Raw genomic sequence first — 17,720 nt, forward strand, 5'->3', positions numbered from 1 at the left:
CCAGACTGTCATTATGGCAGAAAATAAAGAGAATATTTTGTCTTTGGAAAAAAGCTCCCTACGCTCTCACGTATTCAAGCTTACTTGGAAACATTTGTTTTTATTTCTTTCTCGGACCAGAGAAAATCCTTTTTGGTCTTTTTATCCATTTTTCTTTTGCCACAGTTTGTCTTACACAAAAGCTTTTCTTGCGTCCACATGCAGCTCGTAAAACAATTCTTAAGGAAACTTTAAAGATCTAATCAACTGGTAGCATATGCATATGTAGAAGGGGATCTTTAGGTAAAAGCTATGTGACCATACTTGAGTGAATTTTACTTCTAAAATTTTTAATGAATTATAGATTATAAAAGCAATACCCTTCATAAAATGTTTAATTATAACTACGGTGTAGACTATCTTACTGACAATGACTGTGATTTTTCGTTCTCTCAGAGTCTTACGTTTAAGGAGAAAATGACAAGCCTTAAATTTAAAGAAAAACCTACTGACTTGGAAACCAGAAGCTACAAGTTCTTGCTGTTGTCCTTGGTAAAACTGATCCATGCTGATCCAAAGCTTTTGCTGTGTGTAAGTATATTGTAGTAATTCATTCGTAGGAAAATTTACTTCTGAAGCTATGAAATGAGTAAAAATTAAAAACATAAACCTGGCACCTAGGACACTTCCCTGCTCGTTCTTTTCTCTGGTTATAATGCTTCTGTGCTTTCAGGCAGGAGTGGGGAGAGGGGAGTGGAACAAGATGACAATTAAAATAAGGAGAGGGGGGAAATTAGTCATCATTCAATGAGTAGAAAGACAGATGCGGTCTTAGATCTTCCATTTTCTCAGGTCTTTTTATTGTTTAAGTTAAAAATATTTCCATTATGTCGAAGATACAAAAATCAAGGGGCACCATAGCTGAAAAAAACCTGAGGGAGCCTCTTAAAGATCCAGAAATCCACCTAGCATCATTGCAGCAATGCTGCTGTAGTGGTCAGTAACGTGGTCAGTCATTGAAAAGTTTGACAGCTTAACCTTGCTTTCCTTTTTGCTGTGCAGAATCCAAGGAAGCAAGGGCCTGAGACCCAAGGTAGCACGGCGGAGTTGATTACAGGCCTTGTCCAGCTCGTCCCGCAGTCTAGCATGCCGGATATAGCACAAGAAGCCATGGAGGTGAGGGGTAAATGTTCTCTGTGCCAAGTCGTTCTTACACAGACAGGTCCAGACTTTTGCAGAAGCTCTGAAGGATCAATTAGCTATGAAGTTCTGTGGTTTAAGAGTTTGGGTTCTATTGATCTTTTTCTAAACGTCTCCTGCGCTGAAAGTTTTACAGGAGAGGTCTATCAGAAAATTTGAAAAAGCAATTCATGCCTCTCCTTGTGGCTGCCCTGCGCCTCTTCATGTGGTTTGCTGATCAGACACAGTTGGACAGTTCCTCCGTTCCATCCTTGCGGAGGGCACCGTTAAGCTTGGCCTCTCTCTTGTGTTCTCTGAATGCCTTGGAGAAAAAAGCCTGACGCCGTGGCTGGTCCCGTGGCCTGCTGTGAGTCGGAGGTTGTGTGTGCAGGAGGGATGGGTGAGATACTTTAAGGCTGTTGAAATCTTCCCGCCAGCTTTGACTGAAGGAGCTAACAGCTCACCAGAGCTACTTCTGGTCTGTGCCCTTCTGTGCAAAGTTGCCGATTCGGAGACTTTGGCGGTTGGGTTGTCACATTCGTATGTTTGACACTGTGACAGGTCCCAGAGCACTTCATGCAAACGAAAGCAGGCTTCAGCCGCTTCTCTGTGCGTAACCGAGCTGAAAAGTCGTAGTATTTTTTTCATCTGTGGTGCCAGTTATATTATCCTGCATCTTCGGATTCCCATTCTAAACAGTGCAAGAGTGCGTGTGCGCCATTGACATCCTCCGTGGTTTAGGTCTTCACAGGTAGACTGAGAAGAGGATTAACTATACCTATATGCTATTAAAGCTTTACCTAGATAGTTGAATTTTAGTAGGTAAACTAAGGCTTTTTCGTCAAACCTTGCCTCAACAAGAACTGCTACAAACAGTGCCAATATACTACAGCCTGTCAAGGTGTGTAGTACGTATTTCTTGATAGTCTAATGGTAGAATTCAAGAATATTGTATAAGAATAATCCTGCTCACTAAAAATCTCTGACAAATTTATGTTGGGTAGTAAAATCTTTACAGTCATTTACAGGAACTTAGATTGAAGAGTTTTGGCCATTGTGTGATTTACTTTTGGTGTACTGTTCAGTCTTGATTCTTTATTGATCTTGATCCCTAATGTACCTGATTATTGGTTTAAGTAGCTGAGGACAGGCCTCTCATCTCTGTTTTTTGACTAGTTGGTTAGTAAATAATTTCTGGAATATTTGTTTAAGCTAGGAAACAGTTTGAAATAACTACTTAAATGTTGTTGGAGAACACTGTGGGTTGCAGGGTTTTTTTAAATTCCATTTTAACAGTATTCCAACAATCCCTTTGCAGCAAACTTTTTAAAAAAAATTTGTCAGAAAAAATACCTAAGACCTTCCAGATTTGTCTTCAACTTGTATTTTCACCAAAGTAAAAATTTGATTGCCTGCATATCAGACAGCCCCAAATAATAGTTGACATAAGAGGAGAGGTTTTGTTTGCTATAGTTGCTTGATACAATTAAGGATAAACAACTTCAATAATTTTCTTTTTATTTATAGACTTTGACCAGTTCAGTTTTTATCAGATATGATTTCTTCTGAAAACTGTCTTCAACTAATTTATAAGTAGTTGGGTTTTGAGATTTTTGTAGTTAATCTGACTAAATCAAAAGCAGAAATTAAAAGTTTTTGGTCATAGTTCAGCGGTATTCTCTTGGATATGGTCAGAGCCTCTTATCTCTTATCTAAGGTTTTGCTTGTGTAACAAAGACAAACTGTCAAGTTCTTTGCCTGTCTTGACTTGACAAGAGCTTGAGCTACAGAAATTTTGTTACTGCCACTAGAAGTTTACATCCATAGGATTGGTTGCGCGCTTTTTTTTTTTTTTTTTTTAGTAAATATTAAAGCCAAAACCTGTCTTTTAAAAACATTGTGTCTGTGTGTCTTGCATGAATTTGTATGGAAATACAAGGTAAAACCTCTAGGTTTGCATTATAAGTATGTATAATAAAGACTGAAATGTAATACTTTTGGCAGGGACTATCAGTGAACTCTTTATTCTTCTGTAGAAATTGCTTTTTATATCTTTTGTTGTGTTTCAAACAACGTAATTGATACATGATTGCACCTGTGTCTGTGCCTGTGCTGATGTACTTTGTCAGGTTCTGCCTTTAAGTGAAACTCTGCTGTGTTTTGAATTCAGGCCTTGCTAGTTCTTCACCAGTTAGACAGCATTGACTTGTGGAACCCTGATGCACCTATAGAAACATTCTGGGAAATAAGGTATGTAAACGCACTTCTGTAAATTAGAGGAATAGCTGTGTTGCTTTGTCTCCTCTTTTGAAATAGATGTGAATGTTTTGGGAAAAGTGTGCGACATCGACATCAATCTGCAGTCAAAATTATGCGTGTTCATAGAAAAGTTACGTCTTCCTTATGTGATACGAACTTAACAAAAATATAATAAGAAACATTTTGCTGGCTTTCTTAAAGACTTTTCAACCTGATGTTAAGGTGCAGAAATGACCATTAGTTTGAAAAGTTAGGGACTTTTCCCCCTCATTCACATGTTTACTACTTGTTTAAATTCTATTTTATCCTTTTGGGGCTGAGGGAGGGAAATGCTAAGCAATTCTACAAGTGTGGAATTGCCAATCTTGATTCTGAAGCCCTCTCGTAATGAAGGCTGTAGTTTGCCCTGACCTGTGTATTCAAAGAAATTTAATTCATTAAAGATATCATAAAGATATCTTGCTTTTTATAACTTCACAGCAGCTGTGGTGGAGAACATAAAGGGAAATTAAGTTCCAGAAAATTCAAAATTACACAAAGTGCTGAACCAAGAAACAAGACTCTGTAAACTCAGAATTCTAATAATCGCACGAGCTAAATAATTAAAAAAAAAATAAATGTGGTGATCTAATGTGAGTTGGTACTGATGTTTTAGAAGAAAGGGAGCAGCAGTCTAGGAGGAGCATTCTTAGAGCATCCACGAATTGGCCTGCATGACTGCTGACCGTGGCTCGAGGGGCTTGCTATGGGATAGGTCTGGGGCTGAGCCCTACCTAGCTGGGCAATAAAAACTCATTACTGTAATTTCTAATAGTGGAAATGAGTTTGTGGTCTGTTCGGGCTGGGGGAAAAACCCATTAAAATTGACACTAATTTGGACCCTTTGGCAGTTTTAACAGAGAGTGTGAGGCCTGAATGGATATGAAGAAGGAACATCCCTAGATGTGTTCCTTCCAGAACAGAGTTGAGACACGTTGTCAGAGCAGTGTAGGTAAACTTGTACTGCCACTGTCTGTGCTGTACCTGTTGTGTGGATAAATGGAGGACTGCTGAACCGCCAGCCCTGGAGTCTGGACTTCTAACAAGTACCCGAACCGCTTCACTTCCTCTAGGGAACTGCAAAGGCCAGCCGGGCGGTGGGAAGGGTCAGAGGGGAGCTTCTCACTTAAAGTACACTTAATACTTTTTAAAAGATGATGCTAGTATATGTATAGGATATTCGTGCTAATTGCCTATTTCTATGTAAAAAATCTAGTAATATCTTCAAAAACGTTGTCACTAGATTAGAAAGCTAACGCTGAGTTTCGTTTTGCTGCAGTTCACAAATGCTTTTTTATATCTGCAAGAAACTAACTAGCCATCAGATGCTCAGCAGTACAGAAATCCTCAAGTGGCTGCGAGAGATTCTCATCTGCAGGAATAAATTTCTTCTGAAAAACAAAGTAAGTAAATGTTGACATCTACCCGTTGGGATCATTAAGAGGAATTGCTCTCTGTTTTGTCACTCCCTTTATTTAACAGGTGATTTTTATGATTGGAAGAGATTTGATAGCTATACCTATACTTTCTGATTTCTTATGTCCTCTCTGCTGAGAGATGGTGCTTCGTGAGGCACCCTTGATTAGAGTCGAAGTTAAGTTTGGGATTTTTCTTTTTTTTTTTTTTTTTTTATGCTTGCCTGGAAAATACATGTTTTGCAGAAACCTGGTGCCTGATACCTATTTGCCTAATACACAGAGAAATAGTCCACAAGCTGCGAAAAAGGGAAAGTTAGTTATGATAAAGTATACTTCTTCATGGATGAAATAAAAATGTCTTTTTGGATCTCATGTTCATGTGAGTCCTAGAATTCTGACTTGTTTCTTTCCCATAATCTCAGGAGACTTTCTCCAAGCCAAACCCATGTTGTAATGCTATACTTGCTAGAATTAAAGCCAGACTTGCTATATTACTTTTTGAATTAAAGATATACTAGAAAAACTAAAGGGTTTCTGTTCTTCATGTCTGACCTAAAGTAGCTGTGCTAACATGGCAAGGATACTGTCTGATGTGTAGTTTATAGCATACTTAAAAAGTCCTCTTTCAGCAAGAGGATTTTTACCTTTAAATGACTTCTTTCTTTTCTTCTCTTTCCCACTCTGGTAACTCCATTACTGATGGACATGACTTTTTGTCTCTGGTGATGCTGAGTAATAGGCTTTTTCCAGTTCAATATATATTTGTAAAATTCAGTCTCACGTATTGCAGCTGAAGACCTTAGGCATTCTGGCTTTCTGTGAATTCAGGGAGACTTTTACATTTGGCATCTAAGTGGAAATCAGCTGTCCTTCAAATAGAGAATGTGCTTAGTACTCTCAATCCAGTTAAGAAGTAATTAGTTTTTTTTTTTAAATCTGTTTCCTCTTGGTGCTTAGAGGATCTTCATTAATATCAGGATCAGAAAACCCATTGTTATTAGAGCTCTGCTTCACAATCTCAGTTCCTGCTTTTCTGATCAAGTATAAAATGTAAAGGATAAAATGTACAGTACTTCTGAGCTTGGCTTCTTTAGACTTGATTACATCTACATTCTAATTATATATACTAGTATGTATTCTCTTGGATAAACCAAGAAGCCTGTAGGGCGTTCAGGAGGCTCCAGGGAGGGGAGGAACGGCATCCGTTGGTGCTTACCTCAGGGTGATGTTTTTTGAGGATGACTTGCCAGGTGATTTAAGGGGAAATACCATTCTAAGATACCATTAATACGGGTAACTTCATGTGAAACGTACTGCGTAAATGTTGGAAGAGCTTTTTACCTTCCTGAAACCTATCCTTTTTAACCTTTTTTAAAAAATAAGTTGATCTGTTGTTTTTCTTCACTCTCTTTATAGCAATCAGATAGGAGTTCCTGCCACTTGCTCTTCCTTTATGACGTCTCTGGGGGTGGCACTAGTCAGATTTCTCTTGACCATGAAGAGATGATACGCTGTGCTCCAGGAGCTACCCTCAGGAAAGGGAAAGGGAATTCTTCCATGGTAAGTAATAGGTGATAATAATTCTTGTTAATACTTGGTAAGAAAAACCTGTGTGCAAGTAGAAATAAAATCATGTTGCGGGCAATTTTTAAAAATTAATTATTTCTGAGGAGGAAAAGGCATCTGTATCCTTCATAATGTGCTGGTTAATAGTGAAGTTTCAGACTTTAAAGAAATCCCATGTTTTTCAGGTTAAAATTTAGTGTTTTCTTCCTTAGGATTGCACGTAGCACCACTACGCAGTAGTCTATTGTTAATAAATCTGAAATCTCACTTTTGAAGTATGAATGTACCATGAAGGATCATAAAACCAAGCATTTTAGTAAGTTATATCCTTTGACAGACAAGTTTCAGGAGCCTAGTCGTGCTACTAGTTCTAGCTGCAGGAGAAAAATTAGGATATTTAGAACATCTTTTATGAGCCAAAACTTTTTAATTTTTAATTTACACTTTTCAGGTATCAATAAGATTCTTCCTAAATTCTAATCAAATTGCCCTATCCATAAGCAATATTACCAAATTCTGAATTCTCTGTTTCCCAAGGAAAGCACAGCGGGATGCAGCGGAACGCCCATTTGTCGCCAAGCCCAGACAAAATTGGAAGTCGCCTTGTACATGTTCCTGTGGAGCCCGGATATCGAGGCAGTCCTCGTTGCCATGTCCTGTTTCCGTCACCTCTGCGAGGAAGCGGATATCCGATGTGGAGTAGATGAAGTCTCAGTGCATAATTTTTTGCCAAACTACAATACATTCATGGAGTTTGCATCTGTTAGCAATATGATGTCAACGGGTAAGAATCACGAATGTGTAAAACCACATTTCTACCTGTCTAGTAAGACTGTTATTTGGGTTTGAGTTCTTTGAACAGGTTGAGATTCTTGATTTGATTGCTGTTCCTGCTTTCACTGAAATGTCTTAATCATTGGAATTGCTAGCAAGAGAGGGAATTTGGGTGGCTGAGTTCATGAGGATCTTAAAGTGTAACAAGAAGAATCCTTTTCTAAACGCTTTAGGGGGATACGTTCCTCTGTTAATTTAATAATTACTTTCAAAGATCTCGTCTTTGATACAGGTGGGCTTTCAGAAAACTTGGTTAAATGTTCTGTGCTCCTTCGCAGGGAGAGCAGCTCTTCAGAAGAGAGTGATGGCGTTGTTAAGACGCATTGAACATCCAACTGCAGGCAACACAGAGGTAAACTCTCTTAGGAATTTATATGTGCTTTGCATGCATGTTTTTTGTTTTAAACGGAAAATACTGTTGCTACAAGTGGTTTTGAAGTTAAATCTTGATATGTCTTATTTTAGGCCTGGGAGGATACACATGCGAAATGGGAACAAGCTACAAAGCTAATCCTTAACTATCCAAAGACCAAAATGGAAGATGGGCAGGTGACTATGAATTTTTGCATAGGTTCAACCCTTTGAAATTCAAAACAAATATTTAAGCTTATTTATTTTAAGGAACTGAATTTTAATCTGGAAAATTAGTGTTGTAGACAGACTTAAGCTTCATGAAAGTATTCCAGAAAAATATTGGTGACCAGTTGTCCACCACGCTTACTAAGAGACCAAGGAGTAGTTTGACTTAAATTGCTCTGAGAGATGGAGGCTGAGCTTAAAAATAAATTGGAAAAAAAAGAGTACTGGAAACTCTACTACTAGAGAAATGATGAAATCCCTTTCACTGCAAGTTTTGAAACAAGCTGCTGACTGTCATGGTTTAAATATGCTTTGCCCCCCAGTGCAGAGCAGGGGCTTGACTAGGTGACAGTCCTTTCTAGCCTTGCTTTTTCCACTTCTCTCCAGGCAGTGCCTCTGCACAGATTTCTGTTCAGTCTGTCACAATAGACTGTGAGAGGTGAACCTTAGAAAATTCTTTCTTGAGACTGAAATTGTAAATGGCAGGCTGTCTTACGGAATGCTTTGAAATGCTGTTCTCTCCGTTAGTTATGTTTAATTGAAGAGATTTCATCCCGAGCCATTCTTTTCCAGGTTACTGAAAGCCTCCATAAGACAATTGTTAAGAGGCGAATGTCACACGTCAGTGGGGGAGGCTCCATAGACTTGTCTGACACAGATTCTCTGCAGGAGTGGATCAACATGACGGGGTTCTTGTGTGCCCTCGGGGGAGTGTGCCTGCAGCATCGCAGCAACGCAGGGTTGGCAACCTACAGCCCCCCCATGGGCCCCGTCAGCGAGCGCAAGGGCTCCATGATATCCATGGTGTCCACCGAGGGCAACGCGGAGACTCCTGTCAGCAAATTCATTGATCGATTATTGACTCTGATGGTCTGTAACCATGAGAAGGTGGGGCTTCAGATACGGACTAACATTAAAGATCTGGTGGGGTTGGAGCTGAGTCCAGCACTTTATCCAATGCTGTTTAACAAATTGAAGAATACCATCAGCAAGTTTTTTGATTCTCAAGGACAGGTAAAGTGTCGACATATTCCTTCACATTTGTGTCTTCATTAAAAGCAGCTGTCTTGTCTTTCACGTAGGTAATTGAAACTGATATCTTTTTGTGTTTTGTACAAAAAACCCTGCAAGCATTGTGATCGTATTTTGCAGCATGAATTAATAATTACTGTATTTGTGATTCCAGGCTATATTTAACATCAGGTAATTGAAAACAGTCTTGAATTCGTAGTGAACTCTGAGTACAGAATCTGTGCGAATGGTCTCAGAATCGTTATGCCTGGTCGTATTGACAGATTTAATCTTGATGTATATTGGAATTCTTTGGCTAGGCGATAACTAGAAAAATGCTTGTCAAAATGATTTTTGAAATGCTGCACTGTATTTGACAACTGCCCCTTCTTTTTTTTTTTTTTTATAGTTTTGTTTGTAAAGAATTAAGGCCAGCAATTTTCTTCCTGTAGGTTTTGTTAACTGAGACCAACACACAATTTGTAGAGCAAACCATTGCTATAATGAAGAATTTGCTTGACAATCATACAGAGGGGAGCTCTGAACATCTTGGACAAGCCAGTATTGAGACGATGATGCTGAATCTGGTTAGGTAAGAAATCTGTTTGACCTTCCTATGCAAAGTAATTTGTTTAAAAAGCGAGGTGGAGCCTTCTAGTTTATATCTTTGCTTGCATCCATGGAGAAGCAGCAACTGATTTTCTGATCCTCCTCCTTATGGTTCTGACAACTTCAGTAATCATGGAGGTCATTTATACTGCAGCCTAAAGTACCGATGACTATTTTTTTTAAAGAACGAACCATTCCATAGCTTGGCCTGTTCTTGCAAGCATTCCTGGTTTCTTTTCCATCCAGTGGTGTCAGTGGTTAAAAACCACCTGAGGGGTGGGCTTCTGTTCAGTTTGATACTAATAGAAAACTTCTTTGGCCAGAAATTTGGTACTGGTCTTCAGCTGACACAGGGGCTGGCTTACTTGGGGTGGGGAAAAAAAAGGTAGCCCAGGACAACCACTTGCTGTAACCCGTTGTGCAAGTCGTCTGCCAGCGTGTAGGTTCCAGCACAGAGCTGAAGAGGTCTGTCAGATGTGTGGGCCTTGTAGTATGAAGTAGCATGAAGTATTGTATTAATCTTTTTGCTTCTTCAGGTATGTGCGTGTCCTTGGAAATTTGGTCCATGCAATTCAAATAAAAACTAAGCTCTGTCAGTTAGTAGAAGTAATGATGGAAAGGAGAGATGATCTTTCATTCTGCCAAGAAATGAAATTTAGGTAAGTGTTGCATTATATAACTTTTAGGGTAGTGAAATGTGGACAAGTGTAATTTTGTTTGGTTATATGTTTAAAAAAATAAATCTAAACCTGCCTCACACTGTTACTTCTGGTATAGGGGTGGTGCCCCTGTCTTTGTCTTCTGAATAATTTAGAACCTGGTACTGCATTCAGATTTCATTTTGATTGCGGGGATACTGAACACATGTAAAAGTCTTGTGTGTGGTACAGACTGGGATGTTAATTGGTATAATTGGTTCAGTCATCTTCAGTGTGTGGGGGTTCAAATAGTTCTTACACTGGATTTGTAATAATTAAGAATGATGCCAAAATGGTAGTAAGTGTGTTTGAGGGAAGGGCTAGTTAAAAAAACCAACCAAGCAAAAAAAAACCAACCAACCCGCAAAGCTAAAGCCATGTATTTATATGTAACAGGAACAAAATGGTGGAATATCTGACAGACTGGGTGATGGGAACATCTAATCAAGCAACAGACGAGGATGTGAAATGCTTGACAAGGTAAGAACGATTATGCTTACACTGTTTCTAAAGATGCTAACAGTGTTCCAGGTGCCATTTGATACCCACAGATGAGCTGGCTCAGGTGGATTTCCTCTGGTGTTAGTCGTTTTAAGGAAAAGACAAAAATTGAAACTTAAATTTTGGTGAGCAGCAACAAAATTATATTTAATGCATAATCTTAATTAACATGGCCCTTGAGGTGTGGGTGTTTGGTTTTATTTGTTTTTTTTTAAATCTACCAAGTTTATTTAACTCGTGTTAATACCTTTTCTGATTTAGCATTAGGTTTGAAAGTTTTATTTGCTAGAGCATTCTGAATAATAAAATCATCAAACATTATAGTGTTGAATTTATACTTAACTGGTGTTTTTAGTGACAAATCTGGTTTGCAGTTGTCCTTAGGGGATACAGTGCTTGAACCTGTGCCACAAAATGCGACAGCTATTTTCCCCATGGACAGAACTTTACTAGAATAACTGGATTTTTTTTTTAAAGATTCTTTTCACCTGCAGGTAGATAGGTAAGGAAAAGGGACTTGGTACCAGGTGGGGGAATTATCAAGTGGAAGGAGAGACTAATTCTGCTGAACTGATTCACAGCTGCTGAAAATTTTATTTTTCAGAGATTTGGACCAAGCAAGTATGGAAGCAGTGGTCTCTCTTCTTGCTGGGCTTCCACTACAGCCTGAAGAAGGAGATGGTGTTGAATTGATGGAAGCGAAATCTCAGTTATTTCTTAAGTAAATAGTGACTTTTATCTATTTTTCTGTACAATGACTCTTAAGGAGATGGACCATATGACTTTTATTATAAACTGGTTTTTCTTCTAGCAGAAATAATTTTATCATCTGAACAGGAATTACCTCTTATATATCCCATTTCACAAATCTCTGCCTCCCAAGTTTATGGAAACATTTTCGTTTACAAAATAACAATAAAATTTGGCTTCGTTTCTGCTTCATGCAGATGTCTGCTTAATTCACGAGAGGGATTGGCTTGCTTTGGTGTTATATTTTTATCCATGAAACTTAAAAATCTTTTTTGAGACATCTGTAAAGGCACACCTGTGAAATTCACTTTCTGGGTTTGGGAACATTTGCATATGAATTTTAGGACAGTGCCTTCTGGTTGTTAACAACACATTTGGAAGCTTGGACTATGCTGCAAGAAAAATTACTTGGGGCAGTTAGGAGAGTTTTTTGGGAGGCTACTGCAGCTGCTTCTGCAGAATCTGCTTTACTTACCCCAGTCTTTCTCTTTTTCTTCAGATATTTCACTTTGTTTATGAACCTTCTAAACGACTGTAGTGAAGTTGAAGATGAAAGCTCCCAAACAGGTGGCAGGAAGCGTGGAATGTCCCGCAGGCTGGCGTCGCTGCGGCACTGCACTGTTCTGGCTATGTCAAACTTACTCAATGCAAATGTGGACAGCGGCCTTATGCACTCAATAGGTAAAGTAGTTAGAGATAACTGTGCATAAATGAATACGTAATGAAGACATTGGTATTTATTTTATTTTTACATCTTCCTTAGTAGTTCTGGGTTTTTTTAATCAGGCTTGGGCTATCATAAAGACCTCCAAACAAGAGCTACGTTTATGGAAGTCCTCACCAAAATTCTGCAGCAGGGAACAGAATTTGATACGTTAGCAGAAACAGTGCTAGCAGATCGGTTTGAGAGATTGGTGGAGTTGGTTACAATGATGGGTGATCAGGGGGAGCTTCCTATTGCTATGGCTTTAGCCAATGTGGTGCCTTGTTCTCAGTGGGTAAGTTGATTCATGCATTTTTATTTCCTACATTTTTCCAAATATTAAGACTTGAAATAAGAATTAGTGCAAACATTAAGGGTGTAACAGCAGTCTGCTAAAGAGAGATTAGACCTACTGTTCATGATAACTAGCCTTATTTAGTATATTCTTGAAAAGCGTCCTGAATAATTGTCAGAGATCGTGATTATAAACTGCATTTTTATAGTAAATCTTTAGCTCATGTCTAGGAGTAATTTTATATATAGTTACTGTAATAAATGCATCTGTTTGGGCTGGTTATTTATTGCAGATTGTGTGTGCTGTAATGCAGACAAACAGAATTGTATTTGCTCCTCTAGATTTTAGCGAGATGAATTGGGCTTTGTTATACGGCAGAATCACTGCTTATCTCTAGACTAACCATTATGAATTTCTATGCCTGGATATCATGGGGCAGACTTTTGGACAAGCAGTAGCAGAGGAAAGATTTAAAGGGAGATTGGTGTATGCTTAATTTGATGTTTATATGCAAGACTCCATAACAAATGTCAAGCCTCGCTAGAAACTCCATTGCGTTTTTTTCATAATTCTTTTTTTTGATGCTTGTTCTGGCTCACTGCTAGTCAGATTAACATTTCATTGCTTCCTTTAAGGATGAGCTAGCTCGTGTCCTGGTCACGCTCTTTGATTCCCGGCACTTGCTCTACCAGCTACTCTGGAATATGTTTTCAAAGGAAGTTGAACTTGCAGATTCCATGCAGACGCTCTTCCGAGGAAACAGCTTAGCCAGTAAAATAATGACTTTCTGTTTTAAGGTATATTATCTAATCTTTCTGCTACAGATCAGTAACGGGAAAAGTTTAGTAATACAAAAATACAAATTTACCAGTCTGAGGTGTTAAGCACTTGAGTAAGTGGAGTAGATGGCAGTAGTACAGAGTTGCCTTTGAGACTAACTTAAACCCAGACCCAGCTCTCACATCTGTCAAGTTTAGGGTGTCTTGCTTTTAATGTTTGATGACCTAGATCTTGTAGATCTCTTATGCTCAGGCCCAGCTAAGAAATACAAATCCTCCTCGAACTAACCTTGTGCCAAGACTTTGTGACTTAACCAGTTAGACTTAAGCTTGCAGTTAGTCCCTCTTGAAAGTTTCCAAGGCAATTAATGCCTCGTCTCTATATTCTGCGTTGTATATTCGTCTTGTAAAGAAGAAAACTGGTCACAGTAACAACAGTGTTGCAAGAGTTGTAGATTTCAAGAAAGTTTACTAGTTATTTAGAAAACATAATTGCTACGAACAGCTAAAGGTTTGTTTTAGTTACCTTAAAGTCTTTTCCTAAGTAATCTTCAGACATGGCAGGGGTCTTTAAACTTCCGACTACTTCAGTTATATGAGGGATTCTGGGGCCAGTACCAGCTTGAAGACTGTTCCTGCCGTTCTTTTTGTAACAGGCAATTTAAAGATGGGACACAAAGTCCGAGATCTTGTTTAATGCTTCTATTTCGGTTAAAGTTGTGTACAAGCACAGCTGACTTGTGGAGTCAGTGTGCTCTAAGAAAGAATCCCGTAGGGTTATTGTGGTTATTAAAGTGATCGATAGTTTTCTCTAAATTGGAAACAAATTAAAATACTTGTAGAGATTGATCACATCTCTGTTTCAGAAGTGAGACTAAATATAGAAACACTGATTTAACAGAAATCTGGCTTATGCCAAAACAAAGCAAGTGTTTTCAGGCTCCTTTAACACTTACAGAATTTTGGAGTGTTCCTGTGAGTGGCATTGTTAATCTGGCCCCTATTCTGATTTTATTTCTACACAGGTATATGGTGCTACGTATTTGCAGAAGCTTTTGGAACCTTTGTTAAGGACTGTGATCACATCCCCTGAATGGCAGCATGTTAGCTTTGAGGTGGATCCAACAAGGTTTGAGATTCCAGGGGGGGAGCAAATGTTTTATTTGTAAACGCGATTCCCAGTCACTGTAAATATAATAGGATTCCTTTTTTCCTTGTTACAAGTATTTTTCTCATATTTTCAAACTTCTCCACTCCTCACTTTACCAGACACATTAACCGTATCTGCAGCCCTTACACCCAGGGAGAGTTGTACAGAGCTGTCCAGCACAGCGAGATGAGCTTGGCTGCATGTCCAAGCCCTGAGAGAGTAAGGAAGACAGAGAGCTCTTGCAGCGCCTCTTCTACTTCATGCTTTTATGTAGGCCTCTAATGTGGGGATTTCCAGCGATACCAGAAAGCGTCTGCTTTAGGTCACTGAATTAATTACAGAAGCAAGATGGAATGTGTGCATGCTGTGTTTAACGTCTTTGCTTTAATTTCTCTTCAAGACTTGGATTTAGTAGCTGTTGCTTTGAATTATCTCTAACTCTTAGAAAAACTTTTAAGTAGCTTACCAAAAGATAGGGCTTGCTTAACTCTGGAATACCTGTGTCTACCTCAAGAACCTTTCAGAGAAACCTTTGTCAAACCAGTTGTCAGCTGGAATTACGTATGCATGTGTCTGTATGGGATGGTGTGAGAGAATCCAGCTTACAGCTCTCTGCTTACCACTGAGTTTTAAATGACCTTGCGGTTCTAACTTACGTGGTTTAAAATATGGATGGAAACTTTCGTGTAAAAGATCATAAATATTTCTCTAAGATTTCTGTTCACCGTGGGAAATAAGGTTGCTACCAGCCATCTAAGTACAGCTAGTATGGTTTATCTGATTGCTGGTCATACACTTGTGGGTTTGTTTCAGGCTGGAGCCTACAGAAAGCCTTGAAGAGAACCAGCGGAGTCTCTTGCAAATGACAGAAAAATTTTTTCATGCAATCATTAATTCTTCTTCGGAGTTCCCACCACAACTTCGCAGTGTGTGCCATTGTTTATACCAGGTATGCCTGCAATGGTTGCCTGCCCCTAAACTTTGGGTTTTGTTTTTATAATTCTAGTAGTTTGGAGCTTGGTTCGGTAGTGGGTGCATAGTGGGCATTTCTTAAAGGCTGTTTTCAGACGTTTGCTAAGTAACAGGAATCTAAATGGTGTTTTAAGATTTGAGTTGACAATCAGGAGGTGACTAAACATTATTTTTTTTAAGGAGTTGAATCACAGCTAAGAACTCAGACCTAGTAAGGCAACAATAACCTCTTCTTCAGCATCTCTATGGGATACGAAAGGTTAACCAGGGAGATAATGGTTATACTTGCTTTTATCAGTTAATTGTGGGCCATTTATAGGGAAGGCAGCAAAAGGGGAAAAAAAAAATCACTGCTGGGTTGAGAGAATACAAAACTGTTTCAAATATAGAAACAGTGTGCTGCTTCACTTTTTATACAGGATCAATTAAATCAGAAATAAAGTTAATTATCTAAAGGTGTTACGGATCATGCCTTTAATAAACCTTAACTTTGTGTATAAAATAGCTACTTGTGCAGTTACTGACTCTAGACTGTTCTTCTCTGCATAAAAATAGAGGCAATTTCTTCAAGAGATTTCTCTCAAGTAAATTTTTACAGTAATTTTTAATGAAATGTATTATTTGAGTCATTACTCCAGGAATATTATTTAGTTGTCCTTTACAGGTGGGCACTTTCTGCCTTTGATAGAAAAGCAGGTTAAAAAGGGTGTAAGATGCTCGTAAGAAAAAACCTGTATGATGTTTAGCAGGACCACAGGAGTTACGAGTCCTGAATTTTAGAAACTGGGTATAAACTGAGTATAATGGAAGGCCATAGATGTACAAAATGCTGCTGGCTGTATGCTGTAGAGTCGTTTGTGTTTAAGGGTGCTTTCCTAAAGATCATTTGTGGGTGAGGTCATGACCCTGCATCATTCAGGCTTTATTCTGATCCCGCTCTGTCCTCTCTCGTGATCGTGTTCCGGCAGAGGAGTGGGAGCTGTAAGGAAGCCCTTAGCGTGTGTCGGGAAGGAGACCCGCTGCCACGGGAGTTGGTAAATCACGTCAGCCCTGTAGCTGGGGTGCTGCAGGTGCTCCGTGCTCCTGAGGTAGAACGACAGCAGGAGTATGGTTCGGTCTGTGATGTAAAACAGGGCTGCTGTGCTTTGGTTAAGCAGCTGACCAAACGCTTTGCAAACAGACTATTCAGAAATTCTGCAGGTGACTAGGAGGAAGAGAACCTGGAAGAGACAGATTGATTGAGTTCTGCTAATGAGGCAAATTACAGAGACTGACTTTTGTTCGTGGCTAAAGCTTTAGTGCTGTCACACAAGCCTGAGGAAGCTCCCGGGCTGGGACCACACTCTTCCTGCTTGGTTCTGGTACCATTTACAAAAGATGTTTAAGAGGAGGAGCCTTCCCCGGTGCTGCTCTCCCCCGCGGAGTAAGTTCCGCTGTGGCGGTTCCCGCCAGCAGGCTGCTGAGCCCAGGGTGCTTGCGGGTCTTTGTGTGCTTCTGGGGGATTTGGCTCCTGCTAAAAATTCCAGTGGGCTCGGGGCTCACAGAAATACCCTTTCCAGTCCTGCTGGGGGACTGCCGCAGGAGCGGGGCTCGGCGGAGCGCTGGAGCTGTGGTCTCGGTTAGGCGGTGTGGACGAGCTACTCCTGGCCCCTCAGCTGTGGAGTCGGTAGCTCAGGTCTGAGGTAAAGCAAAGAGAATAGATTTTTCTGAGCTGTGGAAACTAATTATCAGTAATAAAAAATCCTACGCAGTGTGGTCTAGTTGTATTTTTACAGTGAATGCTGTATGAATAAATGCAGGTGCTTCCGTCCTCAGAACCTGAAGTGAGAAACAGTGAGTTGTGTGGTGGGTGGATCTTGGGCCGTTGCCCTGAATTAGCCATGCAAATGTGTGCCTTTGTTTCTGCTACACCAGCTTGTGTAAACAGCTTCTGAAGTCATCGGCTTCTCTTTCTGACAGTGGTTGTATTCAGGTTGGTGCGAGGTGGTTTGGTGGTTTTTTTTTTTTCTGGCTTGTTTTTTTTATTTTAAATTGGGAACCGAGGGGGCCAAGTTGGTTTTCAAGTTCACAGGGCCACAGTCTCACCAACACTGACTGGGAGTGTATTTGGGTGTTACTGAAAACGTCACACACAACCTGGGTTGTTGCTTCCAGTATTTGACGTTAGAGTCCCACATCTTCTCCTACAATTGCTTTTATATGCCGCTACTAGGATGTATCAGATTTATTTGCAGTTCAGTGACACACTGCTAGAAATTATTTCTGTGCAAAGCCTTTTTAATTCCTATGTGAAAGGGAATTACTAAAATGTACTCACCAGTGGGCATTGTCAGAGATGCTTCTATGGAAGCGTATCAAGGCTATTTGCTTTATTCTTGTCTTTTTTTTTTTTTTGGTAA

General features: G+C 39.5%; 1 protein-coding gene across 1 annotated transcript in view; it reads left to right on the forward strand.

The window, feature by feature from the left end:
* The window catches only part of NF1 (neurofibromin 1), a 153,564-nt gene that overhangs the window by 83,122 nt on the left and 52,722 nt on the right, over positions 1-17,720 (forward strand). The window contains exons 13-30 of the mRNA XM_026861758.1: positions 436-570; positions 1,042-1,155; positions 3,329-3,408; positions 4,736-4,859; positions 6,291-6,434; positions 6,978-7,224; positions 7,553-7,626; positions 7,740-7,823; positions 8,427-8,867; positions 9,317-9,456; positions 10,010-10,132; positions 10,568-10,651; positions 11,277-11,393; positions 11,922-12,103; positions 12,209-12,420; positions 13,056-13,217; positions 14,225-14,328; positions 15,163-15,298. Coding sequence (XP_026717559.1) covers positions 436-570; positions 1,042-1,155; positions 3,329-3,408; positions 4,736-4,859; positions 6,291-6,434; positions 6,978-7,224; positions 7,553-7,626; positions 7,740-7,823; positions 8,427-8,867; positions 9,317-9,456; positions 10,010-10,132; positions 10,568-10,651; positions 11,277-11,393; positions 11,922-12,103; positions 12,209-12,420; positions 13,056-13,217; positions 14,225-14,328; positions 15,163-15,298 — 2,703 coding nt within the window. The remainder of the gene's footprint in view (positions 1-435; positions 571-1,041; positions 1,156-3,328; positions 3,409-4,735; positions 4,860-6,290; positions 6,435-6,977; positions 7,225-7,552; positions 7,627-7,739; positions 7,824-8,426; positions 8,868-9,316; positions 9,457-10,009; positions 10,133-10,567; positions 10,652-11,276; positions 11,394-11,921; positions 12,104-12,208; positions 12,421-13,055; positions 13,218-14,224; positions 14,329-15,162; positions 15,299-17,720) is intronic.

This window comes from Athene cunicularia, assembly GCF_003259725.1.
Source record: "Athene cunicularia isolate RWA chromosome 19 unlocalized genomic scaffold, athCun1 chr19_part1, whole genome shotgun sequence".
Classification (NCBI taxonomy): Eukaryota; Metazoa; Chordata; class Aves; order Strigiformes; family Strigidae; genus Athene; species Athene cunicularia.